This window comes from Aspergillus chevalieri, chromosome 1 (assembly GCF_016861735.1).
Source record: "Aspergillus chevalieri M1 DNA, chromosome 1, nearly complete sequence".
NCBI classification, from domain to species: Eukaryota; Fungi; Ascomycota; class Eurotiomycetes; order Eurotiales; family Aspergillaceae; genus Aspergillus; species Aspergillus chevalieri.
In genome coordinates this window covers 2,658,751-2,673,314 of record NC_057362.1, presented here as the reverse complement: position 1 = coordinate 2,673,314, position 14,564 = coordinate 2,658,751, and the positions used below count along the sequence as shown (strand labels likewise).

The window sequence follows — 14,564 nt, the reverse complement described above, 5'->3', positions numbered from 1 at the left end:
GCGGATGAATGTTTGGATGTCCACCTCCTGCCATAATGCTTCTTCTGTCAGGGCCTGCACAATATGTGTTCAAAGTAGAGAAGAAGTGAATACATTACCATTCAGTCAGTGATTTGTTTGCTCTGTTCTTTTCTTTCTCTCCTCAAGGTGACACGAAGCCTCTTTCCATGGTAGAAGGTAACAAAAACAAGCGATGAAAATAAAGCAGAAGATGAGACCACAATAAAAAACCCAGAGATACTTGAGATTCTACAAGTACCTCCTATGATGTACAGCTTCTGCGCCGCAAAAGTCCAGTGGGTAGTTCCCTTTCCCAACATGCGCGGAACACCATCCGGTAAATAAGATAAGGACTGGTGGAAACTGTTAAGTGGAACACCGTGGGTATCAATTCATTCTCCTTATTGGTGAAGTATTAGAGATTAAACTACGGATTAATTCCTACATCTTGCAGGGATTGCCGCGCAGTTGGTCTCTACAGGAACAACACTTCAGATAGTCGAGCATGGCAAATACTGAGCTGACCAAGAGATGTACCTGGCTACCTGCCCGGAACTCTCGGAAAGTGGAGAAATTGTGTGTTAGAATGGACTGCTTCATTTTTTGCTTTCTAAAATGGACCCTCGATCTCAGACTTCGCCTAGGCAATTAAGGAAATAACCAACCGACAATCCAGCTGGAATATTGTTTTGTAAATGACGGGAAGTGACTCGTGTAATCCAGCAAGTGGAATGCTGTGGAGCATCATACTGCCCTCCTATTGGTGAGACCCGCAAGCTTAAGACTAATCTAGTATAGTCTTTCTACACTTTGCCTTCCGTTTACTACTCTGAATGCTCTTTTCTAGCAATTGGACGAGCATTCTCCACGGAATTGCTATTTGTAATTATGGCAATAACGCAATGCTAACCAGGAGTTGGATCATGTCAGTCTGCTATTGCCCACTTGTTTTCAGTGATTCTGCCAATAAGTACACTGCACACTTTCATCCGAAAATACATAAAGATCGTACCGCTATGAGTGATGGTAATGATGCGTTATATTACAAGCTTTATCGTATCGGTCATACGTGACGATGGGGGAACAAGGTAGATTAATCGGATACCAGGTTATGCCTTCTGCGTGTTGCATTTATGTATAAGTGTGGTATTCGTCTGGACGTGATTGGAAACAACTCAGATGCCAGTTATATTCTCTATCTAAGCTTGGTAGCCTCTTGACGAGAATATCGCATCTGGAGAGGAAGAAGAAATCACTCAACTGTTACAGATATCTACTATTGAAAGGTGGAGATTGTAGATTGATGGCCTTTCCCGTGACAATATATAGAAGCCCATATATACAATGTTTCCAAGTCAGTCACTATATCAGAAAACTTATGTTAGTGACACATATATGGCTACAAGGATGGGGGTACAACCTTTCAGCAGCTGTCCTTGTACGATATAGCCTTTCAAGGTCCAGAAGGTAATGGTGCATGTCACGAGCATTCAAGACGGTGTCCACCAGCTCTTCATGAATCTATCCCTTAGTAAGTGTCGTAGACTTAACTGATTTGAGGTACTCACAAATCGCCCAGATTGGCGCTTCTTTTTACAGCAAAAGCATACCACCTCGTTTATACATTTCTGAAATCTCAATGTACGCCCAAAGGGTAAAGCTGGCCCTAAAGTCAAGCCACAATATTTGCAGAAGAAGACTAACGGTATGTTCAAGGGACCATTTTGACTAGATTCCGTCCGACTGGGTTCACTCTGAATGGAGCCAGTTGCAGGACGGCTACTGTCCAGAAACTTGGTCAGCCAAATGTTAGCTAAAGTAATTGTAAGAGGTGTACTCACTCAAGATTGCCAAAAATCCTGGAACCCTCAAGATCAAGGAGGTGTGGGTGTGGAAGATAGAAAATGAAAAACATGGTGGAATGCAAAAAACAGCACGGGGATGGGATCCTTTCTATATATTGTCTGGACCATGAGCTTTTTCAGTTCGATGAATGCTTACCCATAGATCACTACTTGGTACAACTGTTCTTTTTACTAGCGAGGCTGTCCACATATATACATGAACATGCAACTCCATGAGTGGCCCCGAACCAAGGCTGTATGTTATGCAGTAATTTTAAAGACCTTAATTAGATTGGTTAGACCTCCATCTAACATGGGCCAGCCATGATTGTTCTGCTCCATTATCACCTATTTATTCATTATCAGTAAGAAGCGCAAGCACTGTTACATAAGCCACTTACTATTTTCCAAAAAAAAAAATCTGACCATCGGAAATTTCTGCCCCCTAACTTTGTCGTTGGATCTGGAACAGATGTCTCGTATGAAAATCGCATTGGCTGGGTTCTTTCATAGTCATTTACCCCAGTATTATGGCATCGAAGAGCGAATGACTCCGGCGCAGGGACACACGGGGGAGGCGTTGGAAGGTGGATTATGCTGGAATTGTTGTCTGACGAGTGTGGCCGCATCGAAGTTGTACAGGAAGGCTCTGAGTATGCGAGTTTCAGAGGCTCATCGCCCTCTGTTGAGCATATATCCATATAGGAACTCGTGTGCGAATAGGCAGAATCGTGTTGGAAGAAGCTCATGGCCCAGCATGGAAGTAATTTCCATAGCAATAGTCCGTGCAAGCAGGCCATATTATACCTAGTGAGTGAGAGACAATTGTATTGGGTGGAGAGCAAGGCACACACCCTTGCTACAGATGAAATATAATTACTATTGATACTAGACTATCAAAGAATCGAATTGATTGAGAAACTCCAGGAATAAATATAGATGGCCATTCAACTTTGCTTCATCGCATACGGGTCCCTACCGCTTTTAACGGTTTAGTCAACATCAGTTAATAAGATAGCCTAACAAAAGTCACCCATATCTACAGCGATATGCAAATTGTGGTTCATTGTTGTCTACATGCATATGTAATGAACAAGTTGTATAAGTGGCAGAATACTGGCAGGCATCAATGAAACCTGCAAATCCAAGAAGAATACGCATTGGCCAAACACGCATTTTGCTATAAACATATTTACACAATCATTAGAAGGCGACGAGATATTCCGAGTCATGGTCAGAATCACAGTCTCATGCAATTGCAATGCAGTTGGCAATCAATTTTACTAGATTTCTTGTATGAGTTGCTTAGACAAAAATAACACAAGTGGTGTGATATAGAGATTGAACAATTACCAGCAATATCTTAAGGGATAATCCCACAGTACTATTGGCTGGCTATTACACAAGAGGTATCGTTGAAGAAGAAAAGAACGGATGTCTGCCCGGACGGCTCTATATACATGTGTGCACCGTGCCTGTTAAATAACCCAATAACCCATCTGATCAATCTCTCCGACCTACATACTGCTCAAGGTGCAGCCTGTGGCACAATGTTATATGCTCAAACGTATGTCCACCTTGAAAACGCCCCAAAATGAAAGCCATATGTTTGCCGGAGCCATTGCCATTCACAGCGAGGCACAATGTCTTCCAGCAGCCGCCGCAAAAATCTGTTGCTGTTGAACTCTGAACATGAGATTCGTTGTAGATTTCCCAATGAATTATGTTGCTGAACAGATAGTAACAGGTATGCCTCGAAGTTTAAAGTGCATACAACGCCATTATAGATTATAGTGTACACAAGGTCATTGTACACTATAGTGTAATTATCTTCAAAACGTTAAATCAGTACACCCAGGCCAAAGAAGAGCTGATAATGATAGTGGAGGCTTACTTACCTTTCATTTGTTTGCCGGCAGCAAGTTTTGCTAAGGTAGGCGGAACTGGCGGTGTTTGGTTGATGGCTTTGTATGCTTGATCTTCGCCATCAACTGTGCGGAATGCAGATTGTACTAGTTCGTATATTGTAGGCAAATGCTCGGGGGGGCTGGGAAGCTCAACTGGGAATCCACCAAAGCGCTTCACCCATGATGGAAGTAAGGCACCCAGAAATGAAATATCTATGCAAGCCATAAGTATGGTTTTGAGATGGCTGTACAGTGACTATGCCGGTTTAAGTACATCAGTCCACACTTCTTATTATAATGTTCATTTCTCCTGTACGCTACACCTTTCACACCATTGAGAGTCGGTATCCAGATGAATGAGATTATCACTTCATGTACACCTATAATTCTACAAATTCCGGAATTGTTTTACCTGTCCATAATTATGCAAACTATTCGCTGCTCTATTACTGGGATAGTGCTATCCGTGCTTGACCAGTGCATTTACTTAAAGTCTAATTACAAACGATGGATCCATGTTACTGCCAATTTCTTATAGGATGCATGCTTCTGTCTTCCATTGTATTGAAACATATGCTATTTTTAGTATCGTATTGACTCCTGATACCCGATGCATTCCTTCCAACTCGACGAAAGAGGTTTAGATTTGATGTTGAGCGCTCAACATCAAATCTAAACCTCTTTCGTCGAAAGGCGGGGTATATTGACGGGGCCGCTTGCGGTCCTGTCAAAGCGCCATACTGCCTGGATACCTTATTCTAAATAATGACAACAATCGACACGCAATCAACAGTTTCCATTACTTGCAGTTTTTCTTCCTCTCTTCCGTCCTTTGATGTCTTATGGAATAGCTTTTCTACAGGATATCAGCAACTGATCAATGTTCTTTGCTGTTTCCTGGTTCCAAATAATGCGCTCAGAAGAAATCAATGACGCCCTTCTAGTTGCCTTGGGCAGTCTCTCGCCTTCTTCCATTATATCTCAGGTACTGCAGTCTCTTATATCTATCAGGCTTTGGCAGATACTGAATTACTAGCAGGGCTGGGAAGAAGTTTTCCATGTATTTTTTTCCAAGGGAACACAGGATGAGGTGGACCAACTTTTACCTCCGAACCGTCGTTCTCGGTCTCCTCGAAACAGCTCCCAAGCAGTATCGTCTACTTCATCTCCTCGACAGCATATGCCTGCTGTCTCTTCACGATCAAAAGTCATAGTTGCACGTGAAAAGAATGGCCAAAGCGATCCCATTTGTCAAAAGGACGGTGGCCGTCTCTCTGGGTCAACTTTGGGTCCCAGCAAGCATCATCACCAGCAAACATACAGTGAGGTCTCGCAGAGGACTCATGATGCTTCTGCGAGTCGTATCAATTCCAATACCGATGCAGTGTCAGGAAGCCATAATTACATCGACTCTGTCTCTTGGTATAATGATAATTCAAACATCATGGAAAAAGCTGTTCCTAAAACTGACGATGAATTGCTGAGAGAACGGGCCCAATCGTGTAGAAGGGCTTGGAATGCTATTCAAGGTATGGAAAAGTCTATGCCATATACATTGGATTTTTACAGGAGTGTATGGGCTGGTAGAGAAAAACTTCAATTCAATGCCAGGGATCCAATAAACCGTTATGCTACGCTAGAACACATCCTTGCCGACAATAAACAGAATGCAACCATGACCAGATACAGACAACGAATAACCCTACTTCTGGGAACCCACGAGCTTGAGGCGGCTGAAAAGTCCCTTTCTGGTGTTGAGCGCCCCAAAGGAGTCAGTTCAAAGACTCTTGCGATACGAAAGTTGGCGTGCTGCCTCCAAACGGATAATAACAAAATCATTAATGATAACAAGAGACGTCGCCACTACGTTCGTATTTATAAGAAAATAGGGCCTGGTGCTCTCCTACTGTTGGGAGAGGGCGATGATAGTTTAAATCTGTAAGTAGCTTTTCGCTTCCCTTTCTTTCCAATTCCACACTTTTCTTTTCTTTCTCTGATACTGTAAAAGGTGGGAAAACGGTTTGAGGGATGATGAGGTGGATATGGTGCTCCAATATGCAAAACGCTTTCTTCCTCATTGGGATCTAAACTGCAAAAAGCTTCATTTCGAAGCCGCAAGGTTGTTGATCGAGGGACTTTCGATATGCGGATGGGATAGGAAATCCTACTATGATACTGAATTCATGAAACGCCTCGGTGAATTCATCGATCTCGACATGTTACGGAAAGAGGACAAGCTCCAAATGGTCAATTGGCATGTGAAGACAAGTACGAACCAAGAAACCATGGATCCACCAACCAAAAGAAGGCGAATAGACTGTACCCCATCACTTCTTCCGTCAACAAGTTACAGTACAGAGTATCCTTTGGAATTATCAAGCTCCGAGAATGTCGAAAGTTCTACTCCGACGACCAACTCAGAGCCGACGTCAACAGCTACGGGAGATGAGTTCAGTAGTCAGCGGCCTGACGGAAATGAGAATTCGACATTGAATAATGTCTCAACAGCCTCACCAACACATAGGGAGCCATGTGTGTCCCAAGATCCTGATGTCATAAACATGTGCAACACGCAGTTCCCAGAAGGTGGATGTTTACCTTCAGAAGTCTACGGTCTTCAGGATATCAATGCTATCGACTATGATTACAATGCTCTACTAGACGGCGACAATGTTTCGCGGCTCATCAACAACCCAAGCCTTCAGGATGTCAATGCTATCGACTATGATTACAATGCTCTACTAGACGGCGACAATGTTTCGCGGCTCATCAACAACCCAAGCCTTCAGGATGTCAATGCTATCGACTATGATTACAATGCTCTACTAGACGGCGACAATGTTTCACGGCTCATCAACAACCCGAGCCTTCAGGATGTCGATATACATTATGTTAACCCTCTCTGGAATCACAACTTTTCTATTAGTCAATCTTCAAGAGGACACCGTTAAATGCATATATTTATTTCGATTCCATTGGTCGTTACGGTTATCATCATGTTTCTGCCCGTCCCTTTTCCAAGATGACAATTATAACGTCAATATTGTTGCCAGAGAGTGTGGGTTGATCTTTGAGAGAGCAATAAGTATCGGGTATTAATTGACCACCGGGTGAGAGGGTTGCAACGCCGTTAATTGGAATGATTAACAGTTCTTTCGTGGGAAGATCTAGGATATTTGCACCCTTGAAAAAATGTCGTACCGCACAGCTATAGATCTACATAAAAAAACTGGTCAGCAGATGGTTTTGAATGGGATAAGGAATGGGCTCACATTGAAGCCTTGATTTTCCATCTCTGTTTTCAAGTCTTTGACCAAACCCATAAAAGTTTGCCCTCCATACAACCATCCTCCTGTATCTTCCCTCAAACGCTCTGTCTTCTCTTCCGCAATAAGATCACTCATTTTTTCGACAATGTTTTTCAAGCCTTGTGAAATTGGTTTTGAATCCATTTTGAGACGGTCAACCTGAAACCTTTCCTTCTGTGAAGAATCTATCAGCGCATATAATTTTTTAACAGCTGATAGAGGTCAGGCAAAGCGGAGTTGATAATATAAAATGCTCAGAACTGAAAGATGCCCAAGATTTTGTGTTGCGGGGTCCTCCCGTTATGTAGAGCACATGACTGATGGAAAATAGTATTTGCGCTCTCCGATCGCCCCTCTAAATGACGGAAGAGCCCATTTTCATCGGGCCTGTACATCTAATTGAGGACCACACGATTTCTACCAGTATGAATGGTGCCATTAAATACGAAACGAAAGGTGATGCATATCTTGTGCTGGAATTAATTGTCGGAGTCCGGTATTTGGCAACCTTAAATTTGAATTTTGTACGATGATATATGTTAGGGGCTAAGCCCGCAGCGCTAATAACTAGCTATCATACAAGAGGTTTCGTTGAAGGAGAGAAGAACGGATGTCCCATCGGACAGCCTTTTATATACAAAAATACGTTATGCGGGGTAGTAGTCAAGTAACCACTCCGATCATTCCTCCGACTAGCATATCGTTTATTCGATAGGCGCAGCCTGTGACACCTGCTCCGGAACACAAGGAGAGCACTCTGCTCGAAAGCCTTGCGCATACAGATGGTTTGGGGCGAGGAAAAGGATCAGAAAGATTATAGAAGGAGGCTAGTGCCTCAGGAGCTTATGGGGATAAAAAACTGTAGAATAGCCACCAGCCTCAAGTCCACGAATAAAGCTCTATCATAGCCCTAGGGCTCGGTATGGACAATAAACTTGATTGAATAATAATATATATATATGTATTTGGCTGTACAAAATCACGAAATCATAATGAAGTAAACCGGATATGGTTCGCCATCGCCTGTCGTCAAACCAATCCTGATGCGCAAATGTCTTATTTAACAGATTTCAGAGACCACCATGTCTTGCTACTATAGGACACCAAAGAGAAATGTAATAAAAAGGAAACTCAAATTTGACTGAATAAGGCGTGCATCAGAGGAGCTTGAGGGCGCTGGAGTCAGCGTGTGCGTTACAGCTATCCCAGGGAGTGTATATGTGCTGGACAATGTAAAGCTCTGATTAATCTCGCTGTCAGGGAGAGCCGTGCAAAAATTATTGAAGTAAAAGGCCATAAGCTGGGAGAGTATGGTGCCTTGGCCGCATTTTGGGTGGTTGTAGGAATGACAGAGTCGCGCTTCGCGGGGCTGCCTTGATTGGGCAAGGGAAAAGCCAAAGACAGAGAGGAGATAATCGCCCCCGTTACTCATGGGGTTAGTGGGAAAGGTAGGGATATGAGATTACCATTTTGTTCTCTGGGCATGTTAGATTGGTATTATGAACAGACAAATGGACGCCTTACAGGGAACAGATGTCCTTGGAATGGACAAAGCGTAGAAGCACCGGCCATAGCAGAACCAGTGTCCACAGCATTTTCCAGAAAAAGTCAGTTGACTGGGGTCGGCGGGGGTGATGTAGGCTTTTTTGAATCCTCCTGCAAGCGCTTAATGCGTGCACTCCTTCGGAGTTTGACGTTCGATGGTTGGGGTTTTGATTTTGGAGCACGTCTTAGAACTGCCTGGCGTTTGAATCGTGCGCGGGTCTTCGGCGGTCGGATATTGTGTTGGTGTTGGAGTAGGATCGTTCAATAGTAAAGCACTTTCCACATGACAGTGCGCTGTACTCCTTCCACTTCCTGGATTCCAGTGCGTCGATTCCGTCAACTTCATCAGAAGAGTCTTCAAACTCAGCGATGATCTCCAGGGTGCTGTGTGCCTTGTTTGCCGTCACCTATTTGGAGCGCGTTACCAATATAGGTCGCAGCACCATATGGTATTGCAATATGATCATAAAACTATTATTTCGCAAGGAATACTCCGGCAACATGCGTTGAACTCGCCGTCAGAATAAAAAGGGGAAACAGGGGAAAGAGGGAAGACAAGTTCGCCGGAGATTATGATGTAAAGACCGCCATTACACCGCGCAACATCTTTTACTACCCTAGTGTGTAAATTCAACCGAGCGACATTACGCTGCGATTATGCATGAAATTGTCGATATCTGACATACCATTGATCAAATTTCTCTTCCCACGCCACGATCACCTTCTCCGCGCGCTTTTTAGCAGAAGATTAACTACCCAGAATACTGGATATCTGCTGAATTAGAGTGGGTCGCAAATCACAAAATTGTGCAAATGCAACAAGGTCCTGCTGTCTGCATGTCTACAATCTGCGCCCAATCAAGTCCATTCTGGCCTAATTGAGTTGGGATATTCTCAAAAAAGCTTTCGGTAACTCAATGTTTTTTTTTTTTTTTTAAAGGCTTCTTACGTTGCGTACAACTAATAATCGAGCTCCCTCCAATAGAAACCCTGCCACCATTCCAATTTATACATCAAATCTTGGTTAAACAATATCACCAGTCTCCTTCAAGTACTTTGAACATATCATCCGTTGCATTAGCCTCTTCAACCTCATCGTACGAGTCATATGAGTCATATTCGTCCAGGAAGTAGACTTCGTGCTCTTCACTGTTTGTGTCCCAATCCGTGTATGGCCCAGGAGAATCACTTTCGAATGATGGCCATGTGTCGTCAGGCAGTGCATCCCGCAAAGTGGACATATTTAAAGCCTCCCCATCTTTCCGCCTAACGAAGCTTCTTTCATGCTTTTCAAATGCGGGCGAGACAATTTCCTCATACCAACAGCTATTACTGACCAAGTCATTCCATTGCCAATATCCGACAACCTCTGATTCTGTAACTTCCCATAGACAAAGGAATTCGTCTTTGTAAAATTCGTTTGATCTTTGGTATGGGTCCGCTACTCCGTAGTGGCGCATTTCAGGTTCCATGGCGATGACAGGAAGGCCCTTCGCTAGTCGTACGTTCGGATTGATAACAGTGATCATTTGAATACCTCTGTTTGCACGCCTGGTATCTGCAATTCTCCGCAATTCCCTCGCGGAAGCAGTAAATGATATAAAAGGAGTTTTCTCCCAACGCGTGTAGTCAGCATGTATAGCCAAATATCGTTTACGATTTCCCCATGTGCTTAGGGATTGACGGTGTGATCTTGATTCCATCCGATTTGCTGTGTCTGGACGGCTACCAGAGCGGTCGTCCCATATCCTCATCAGTGGTATGTCAAAGTTCATGTGGCAGTGAGGACTCCACGGGTGTCTCTCCTCTTCTGAGATCACCGAGGGGGAATCATTCAGAAGACTTGACACAACAATTGGAGTCAGAGGAACTTCGTCCGCCATCATAAACAGAGCCAGAATTTGAACACCACACAGGAATCTAATCAATAGGTATATCGTGCTGACTGGGAGGATTTTAGAAGGTGCTTGATAAACGAGTGCAGTTCGTTAAATGGTGTGGTCAAGTGAGAAGCGATGATTGGCCTTGGCTGAGGTACCTCGTGATTCTCAGAGGGGCAGGATTAACATGATGAGATCCGGGAAAGAGAATAATTGTCAATCACCGTAGCTTGGAATGATGTCGTAAGCACAATTCGGAGTGAATAGAGGAAGAACTCTGATTTAGAAAACTATCAAATGTAATGGCCTATTTATAAAAAATCTGTCGGCCACAACTGACTACTAACTAAAGGAAATCCGTTGCGAAAGAATGTCAACGAGTCAGAACGGGTGCAGAGTGCATAAAATATGTCTGCGCTGGCCATAGTCAAAGGATGCTGGCTGCATAGCCGTAGTCCTCCGATCCTATCATTCTCCATCACACCTGTACATGTATATTTTCGGGCAGCAGTGCGTTGTACATTTTGGATAGACGGGGAATAAAGCCCTGATTGGTCAATTGCAGCCGACATATCAAACGGCCTCAGCAGTAGACGGAAGTTAACAGAAAGTCAATAGCCGAAAGCTGGGAAACATCCATCGGCTTGCTGAACACTGGGAACGACGTCATGCTTCGCAGTTCTTCCCCACAAAGTACGGTCTCATACACTTCTGGAGAAAGCACCGGAATTCCCCTGCCCCTTGGCCCAACAGATGGCCCGTCAAACGTCCAGGGGGTGGAAGTCCGGTCGACCTCAGTACCTCGCGACCTGGGCTTTCAGCTGGAACGACACCTTATTGGGTACAAGCAGATCGACCACTGCCCGCCAGGTAGAGGAAGGCTGCCTCTGAATGTATACGTCACCATTTCACATTTACTCCATGAGATCCGACGCTCTGGTCAATGCCCACCACCAAGGACGCCCGGCTGTCACAACTTATTGGCCCCAATAATGATCCCTTGATATCCCCACTAGAGCGACTGGAGCGGCACCTGATTATTGAACACATGGAAGTGATTCACCCTTGTTTCCCCCTGGTGGGACGGCCCCAGAGTCGTTGAGAGAATTCTCGCTACTATAAATAGCTGTCTAATCACTAATATTAGTCTTACCTTATTGGCCTGCTATTGAAGATGCATGTTACTTTGTACAACACTATTGCTCGGTTTTCATGAAAATCGGCTCTCATTATTCTCATGTAGCTACAGAATTTTGGTGACAGCATCAAACATTGATTGGATCCTTCTCAGTTCCCTCCTCCTGTCAGATCGCTGATGGCGCGTTTGAGGAGAAGAAGATTGTCAAGAATCTCAACAGTAAAAGGCCATGGAAGAACATGGCTGTTGCTGTTGTTGATGTAGGTGTTTGTGATCTCAATGGAGGGAGAACGGGGATTGATGATCTCGACAGAGGTGCTGCGTCCTTTTGACATGGTCAATTAAAAATTCATTACAATCCTGTCTTTTTGTTATCTCTTACCGGCCATGATGGATGTTGTTCTCAATGTGGCAAGTAAGCGCAATTTGGACGGTGTTAAAGAGTTGCGATGTGGCTGGAGGGAAGTTGCCTACTCTAAGTCTACAGCGCAAAGTTGACATCTTTATAACTTCTCAATGGGATTTATCATTCAACCAATGGCATGGACATGGAAAAGGGTAATACCTTTGTTGCATTCATCGTTCAAAATTGTCCTTTTAGGTGAATGTATGTAAAATAAAGGCCTCTCATCAGATTCGAATGCCCCCAGCGATAAACATGGAGATTGAGTATACACTTCAACCCCCCCCCCCCTTCTTTTTTTTTTCAAACTGGTTCATAGCATACCCCACATGGCTGTCATTGCTGAAATATAAATTCTTGCGGATTTGGGCAATACCCTACGCCTTGTCCAGGAGATTTTTTCTGATTAAGCCGAAGATGGCCACATTTTCAGCTTATACGATGCCACTGCGAAATCCAAGACTCGATAGAACAAGAAAACTACCAAGACGTATAAGGCGGTTAACTCCGAGTCGGGGGAGTCGATTATCCGGACTGCACGAGGCTATATATGAAGAGGAAATTTAGATTTTACGGAGGGTGACAATAATATCTATAGACACCATAGATGGTAGAATGAGTGCTTAGCTATCTAAACGAGTGTGTGTCCGTATATGAGGGATCTGTCGGCCTCGGTAATCGGACAAACTATTGATCCACCTCGACTTTCATCAACGGCTGGCACCTGTGGGGTGCCAGACATACCAGATGGGGACTGCCGCTGTGGGAAGTCCACCCAGACAGTGCGACACGTACTCCTGGCATGCCCCATCTTCAAGGATCTTCGAGAGCAGTTCCTGGGAAAACCAGGCTGAGGACTAGAAGGAGGAGGGAATCTGAGGACAATCCTGAACACGCCGAAGCTCGCAATCCGTGCAGCCAAATTCATGCTGAGAACCAGGCTCCTTGGGCAATTCGGGGCCGTAAACGAGGAAGAAGTAAGTTAGGCGAAGCATTGAGGTCTTTGGGTACATAGCAAACAAAGAGGACCCGGGGAGCCCCGGATTCTCATGAATCTGAGAGGAGCCGAGCCCTCAAGAAAAGCACACACCATAGATGTAAATAGGTATCAAAAACTACCCCGGCGGCTTACAGCCGGAGGGGCAGTTCCCGCATAGCCATGGATTAAGATTGGCTGGGACGGGTATGAGTTAATCCGAATCCGAATCCGAATCAACGGCTGGCACCGTGACACATGGCCCCCCGCGCGGGGGGCCACCTGTATTTAGATGATAGATAGTAGTTTAGCTAGAAGAAAGGCAGTTCCGATCTGCCCGTCGTATGTCCCGCACCGGGACCAGGGCTTTTCCGCTTCCGAGGCTCTCAAGGAGTTGTGGAGGCATGGAAAGACCCGACCCTCGACGTTAAATAGAGACACACACACACACCGTGACACATGGCATCTTAACATCTACCCCTCCTACTACCTCACCTTCTAAACACGAATGAATATTGAAGATGACTCCTGGAAGCGTAGGTATAACGGCACCGTGAATGGCACGGCCCAAAGTTCTATTAGTGATATGATATGTCACGGAGTACGGGCATTCACCAACAATGCAAGATGTTTGTAAACTTTGGCCTGTTTGAATATAGGGCAGGAACCCCCTTCGCACACTAGATAGCGCAGCGCTGGCAGGCCCAGCTTCCTTCTTTCCTTCTCCATGTTAGTATTTCGATAGAGAGTCTACCAATAAATTTATATTGTTCGAGACTGTCACATGATAAATCATCTCTGTTAGTACCCATCGGGTCACGTGTCTGACCGCCCTCGCTTTCTGCCCGGTAGTCATATAGCTAGCCAAGCCGATAGACCATCGGTCCAATCAACTACTCTGGCACACTAAAAATCTCTCAAATCCCAGGGTTGCTGAATATAGTAGAAGACCAGTTTATTCTAGTCGCTTGAACCTAGAGCTGCTTGATTGTTCTAGCGAAATATCACGATGCGGTCACCTCATCTAGGTTATAGTTACGTTGTGGTGGGCGAAGCAGGCGAAGCCTACACAATTTGCATCCTATGGGGGATAGCTACCAAGTATACATCAGTTGGCATTCAAACAATGTAGCTTGTGTTGCTATAATAATCTCAACTTTTGAAGGGGCTACCCCGTCCACTTCTTCGATTTTCCATGAATTTGGTCATATGCTGGTGAAGCCCATTTCTGCTAGCAACTGAGTGTTGATAAAATAATTTTATATTGCTCAAGATGGTCATCACAAATTGTCACAGCCACAATTATAGAGTGCAGTCTAAAAAGACTAGGATACTAAGTTTATAGGCTTAGTATTGCACTCACATATATAGTTAGGTGGTTCATACCGTTACACAAACAAGTGTCAACAGAACATGAACATTCACCCACCATATACAATGTTTGATTACTTTGGCCTGTTTGGCATAGTTCACTGAGCCTCGCTTAAACCCTTGCACACACAAAATGGCTCATCGCTGACAGGCTTGCCTTTTTTTTCCCTTTCATTTCTCGTGCCTGAATTT

At 44.4% G+C, this 14,564-nt stretch overlaps 4 protein-coding genes across 4 annotated transcripts; 1 reads left to right on the top strand and 3 right to left on the bottom strand.

Moving 5' to 3' along the window:
- Positions 1–6,312: 6,312 nt before the first annotated feature.
- On the top strand, positions 6,313–6,702 carry ACHE_10951A (uncharacterized protein; the record flags this gene model as incomplete). Its single annotated transcript, XM_043284975.1, has 1 exon — positions 6,313–6,702. The coding sequence occupies one exon, from the start codon at positions 6,313–6,315 to the stop codon at positions 6,700–6,702; it is 390 nt and encodes a 129-aa protein (XP_043132071.1).
- Positions 6,703–6,745: 43 nt separating this feature from the next.
- ACHE_10950S (uncharacterized protein) lies at positions 6,746–7,203 on the bottom strand (the record flags this gene model as incomplete). Its single annotated transcript, XM_043284964.1, has 2 exons — positions 6,746–6,967; positions 7,024–7,203. The coding sequence occupies 2 exons, from the start codon at positions 7,201–7,203 to the stop codon at positions 6,746–6,748; spliced, it is 402 nt and encodes a 133-aa protein (XP_043132070.1).
- A 2,435-nt stretch (positions 7,204–9,638) lies between these two features.
- Positions 9,639–10,076, bottom strand: ACHE_10949S (uncharacterized protein; the record flags this gene model as incomplete). Its single annotated transcript, XM_043284952.1, has 1 exon — positions 9,639–10,076. The coding sequence occupies one exon, from the start codon at positions 10,074–10,076 to the stop codon at positions 9,639–9,641; it is 438 nt and encodes a 145-aa protein (XP_043132069.1).
- Positions 10,077–11,771: 1,695 nt separating this feature from the next.
- ACHE_10948S (uncharacterized protein) lies at positions 11,772–12,011 on the bottom strand (the record flags this gene model as incomplete). Its single annotated transcript, XM_043284941.1, has 2 exons — positions 11,772–11,947; positions 12,005–12,011. 2 exons carry the CDS (start codon positions 12,009–12,011, stop codon positions 11,772–11,774), a joined length of 183 nt encoding a protein of 60 aa, XP_043132068.1.
- Positions 12,012–14,564: the final 2,553 nt, after the last annotated feature.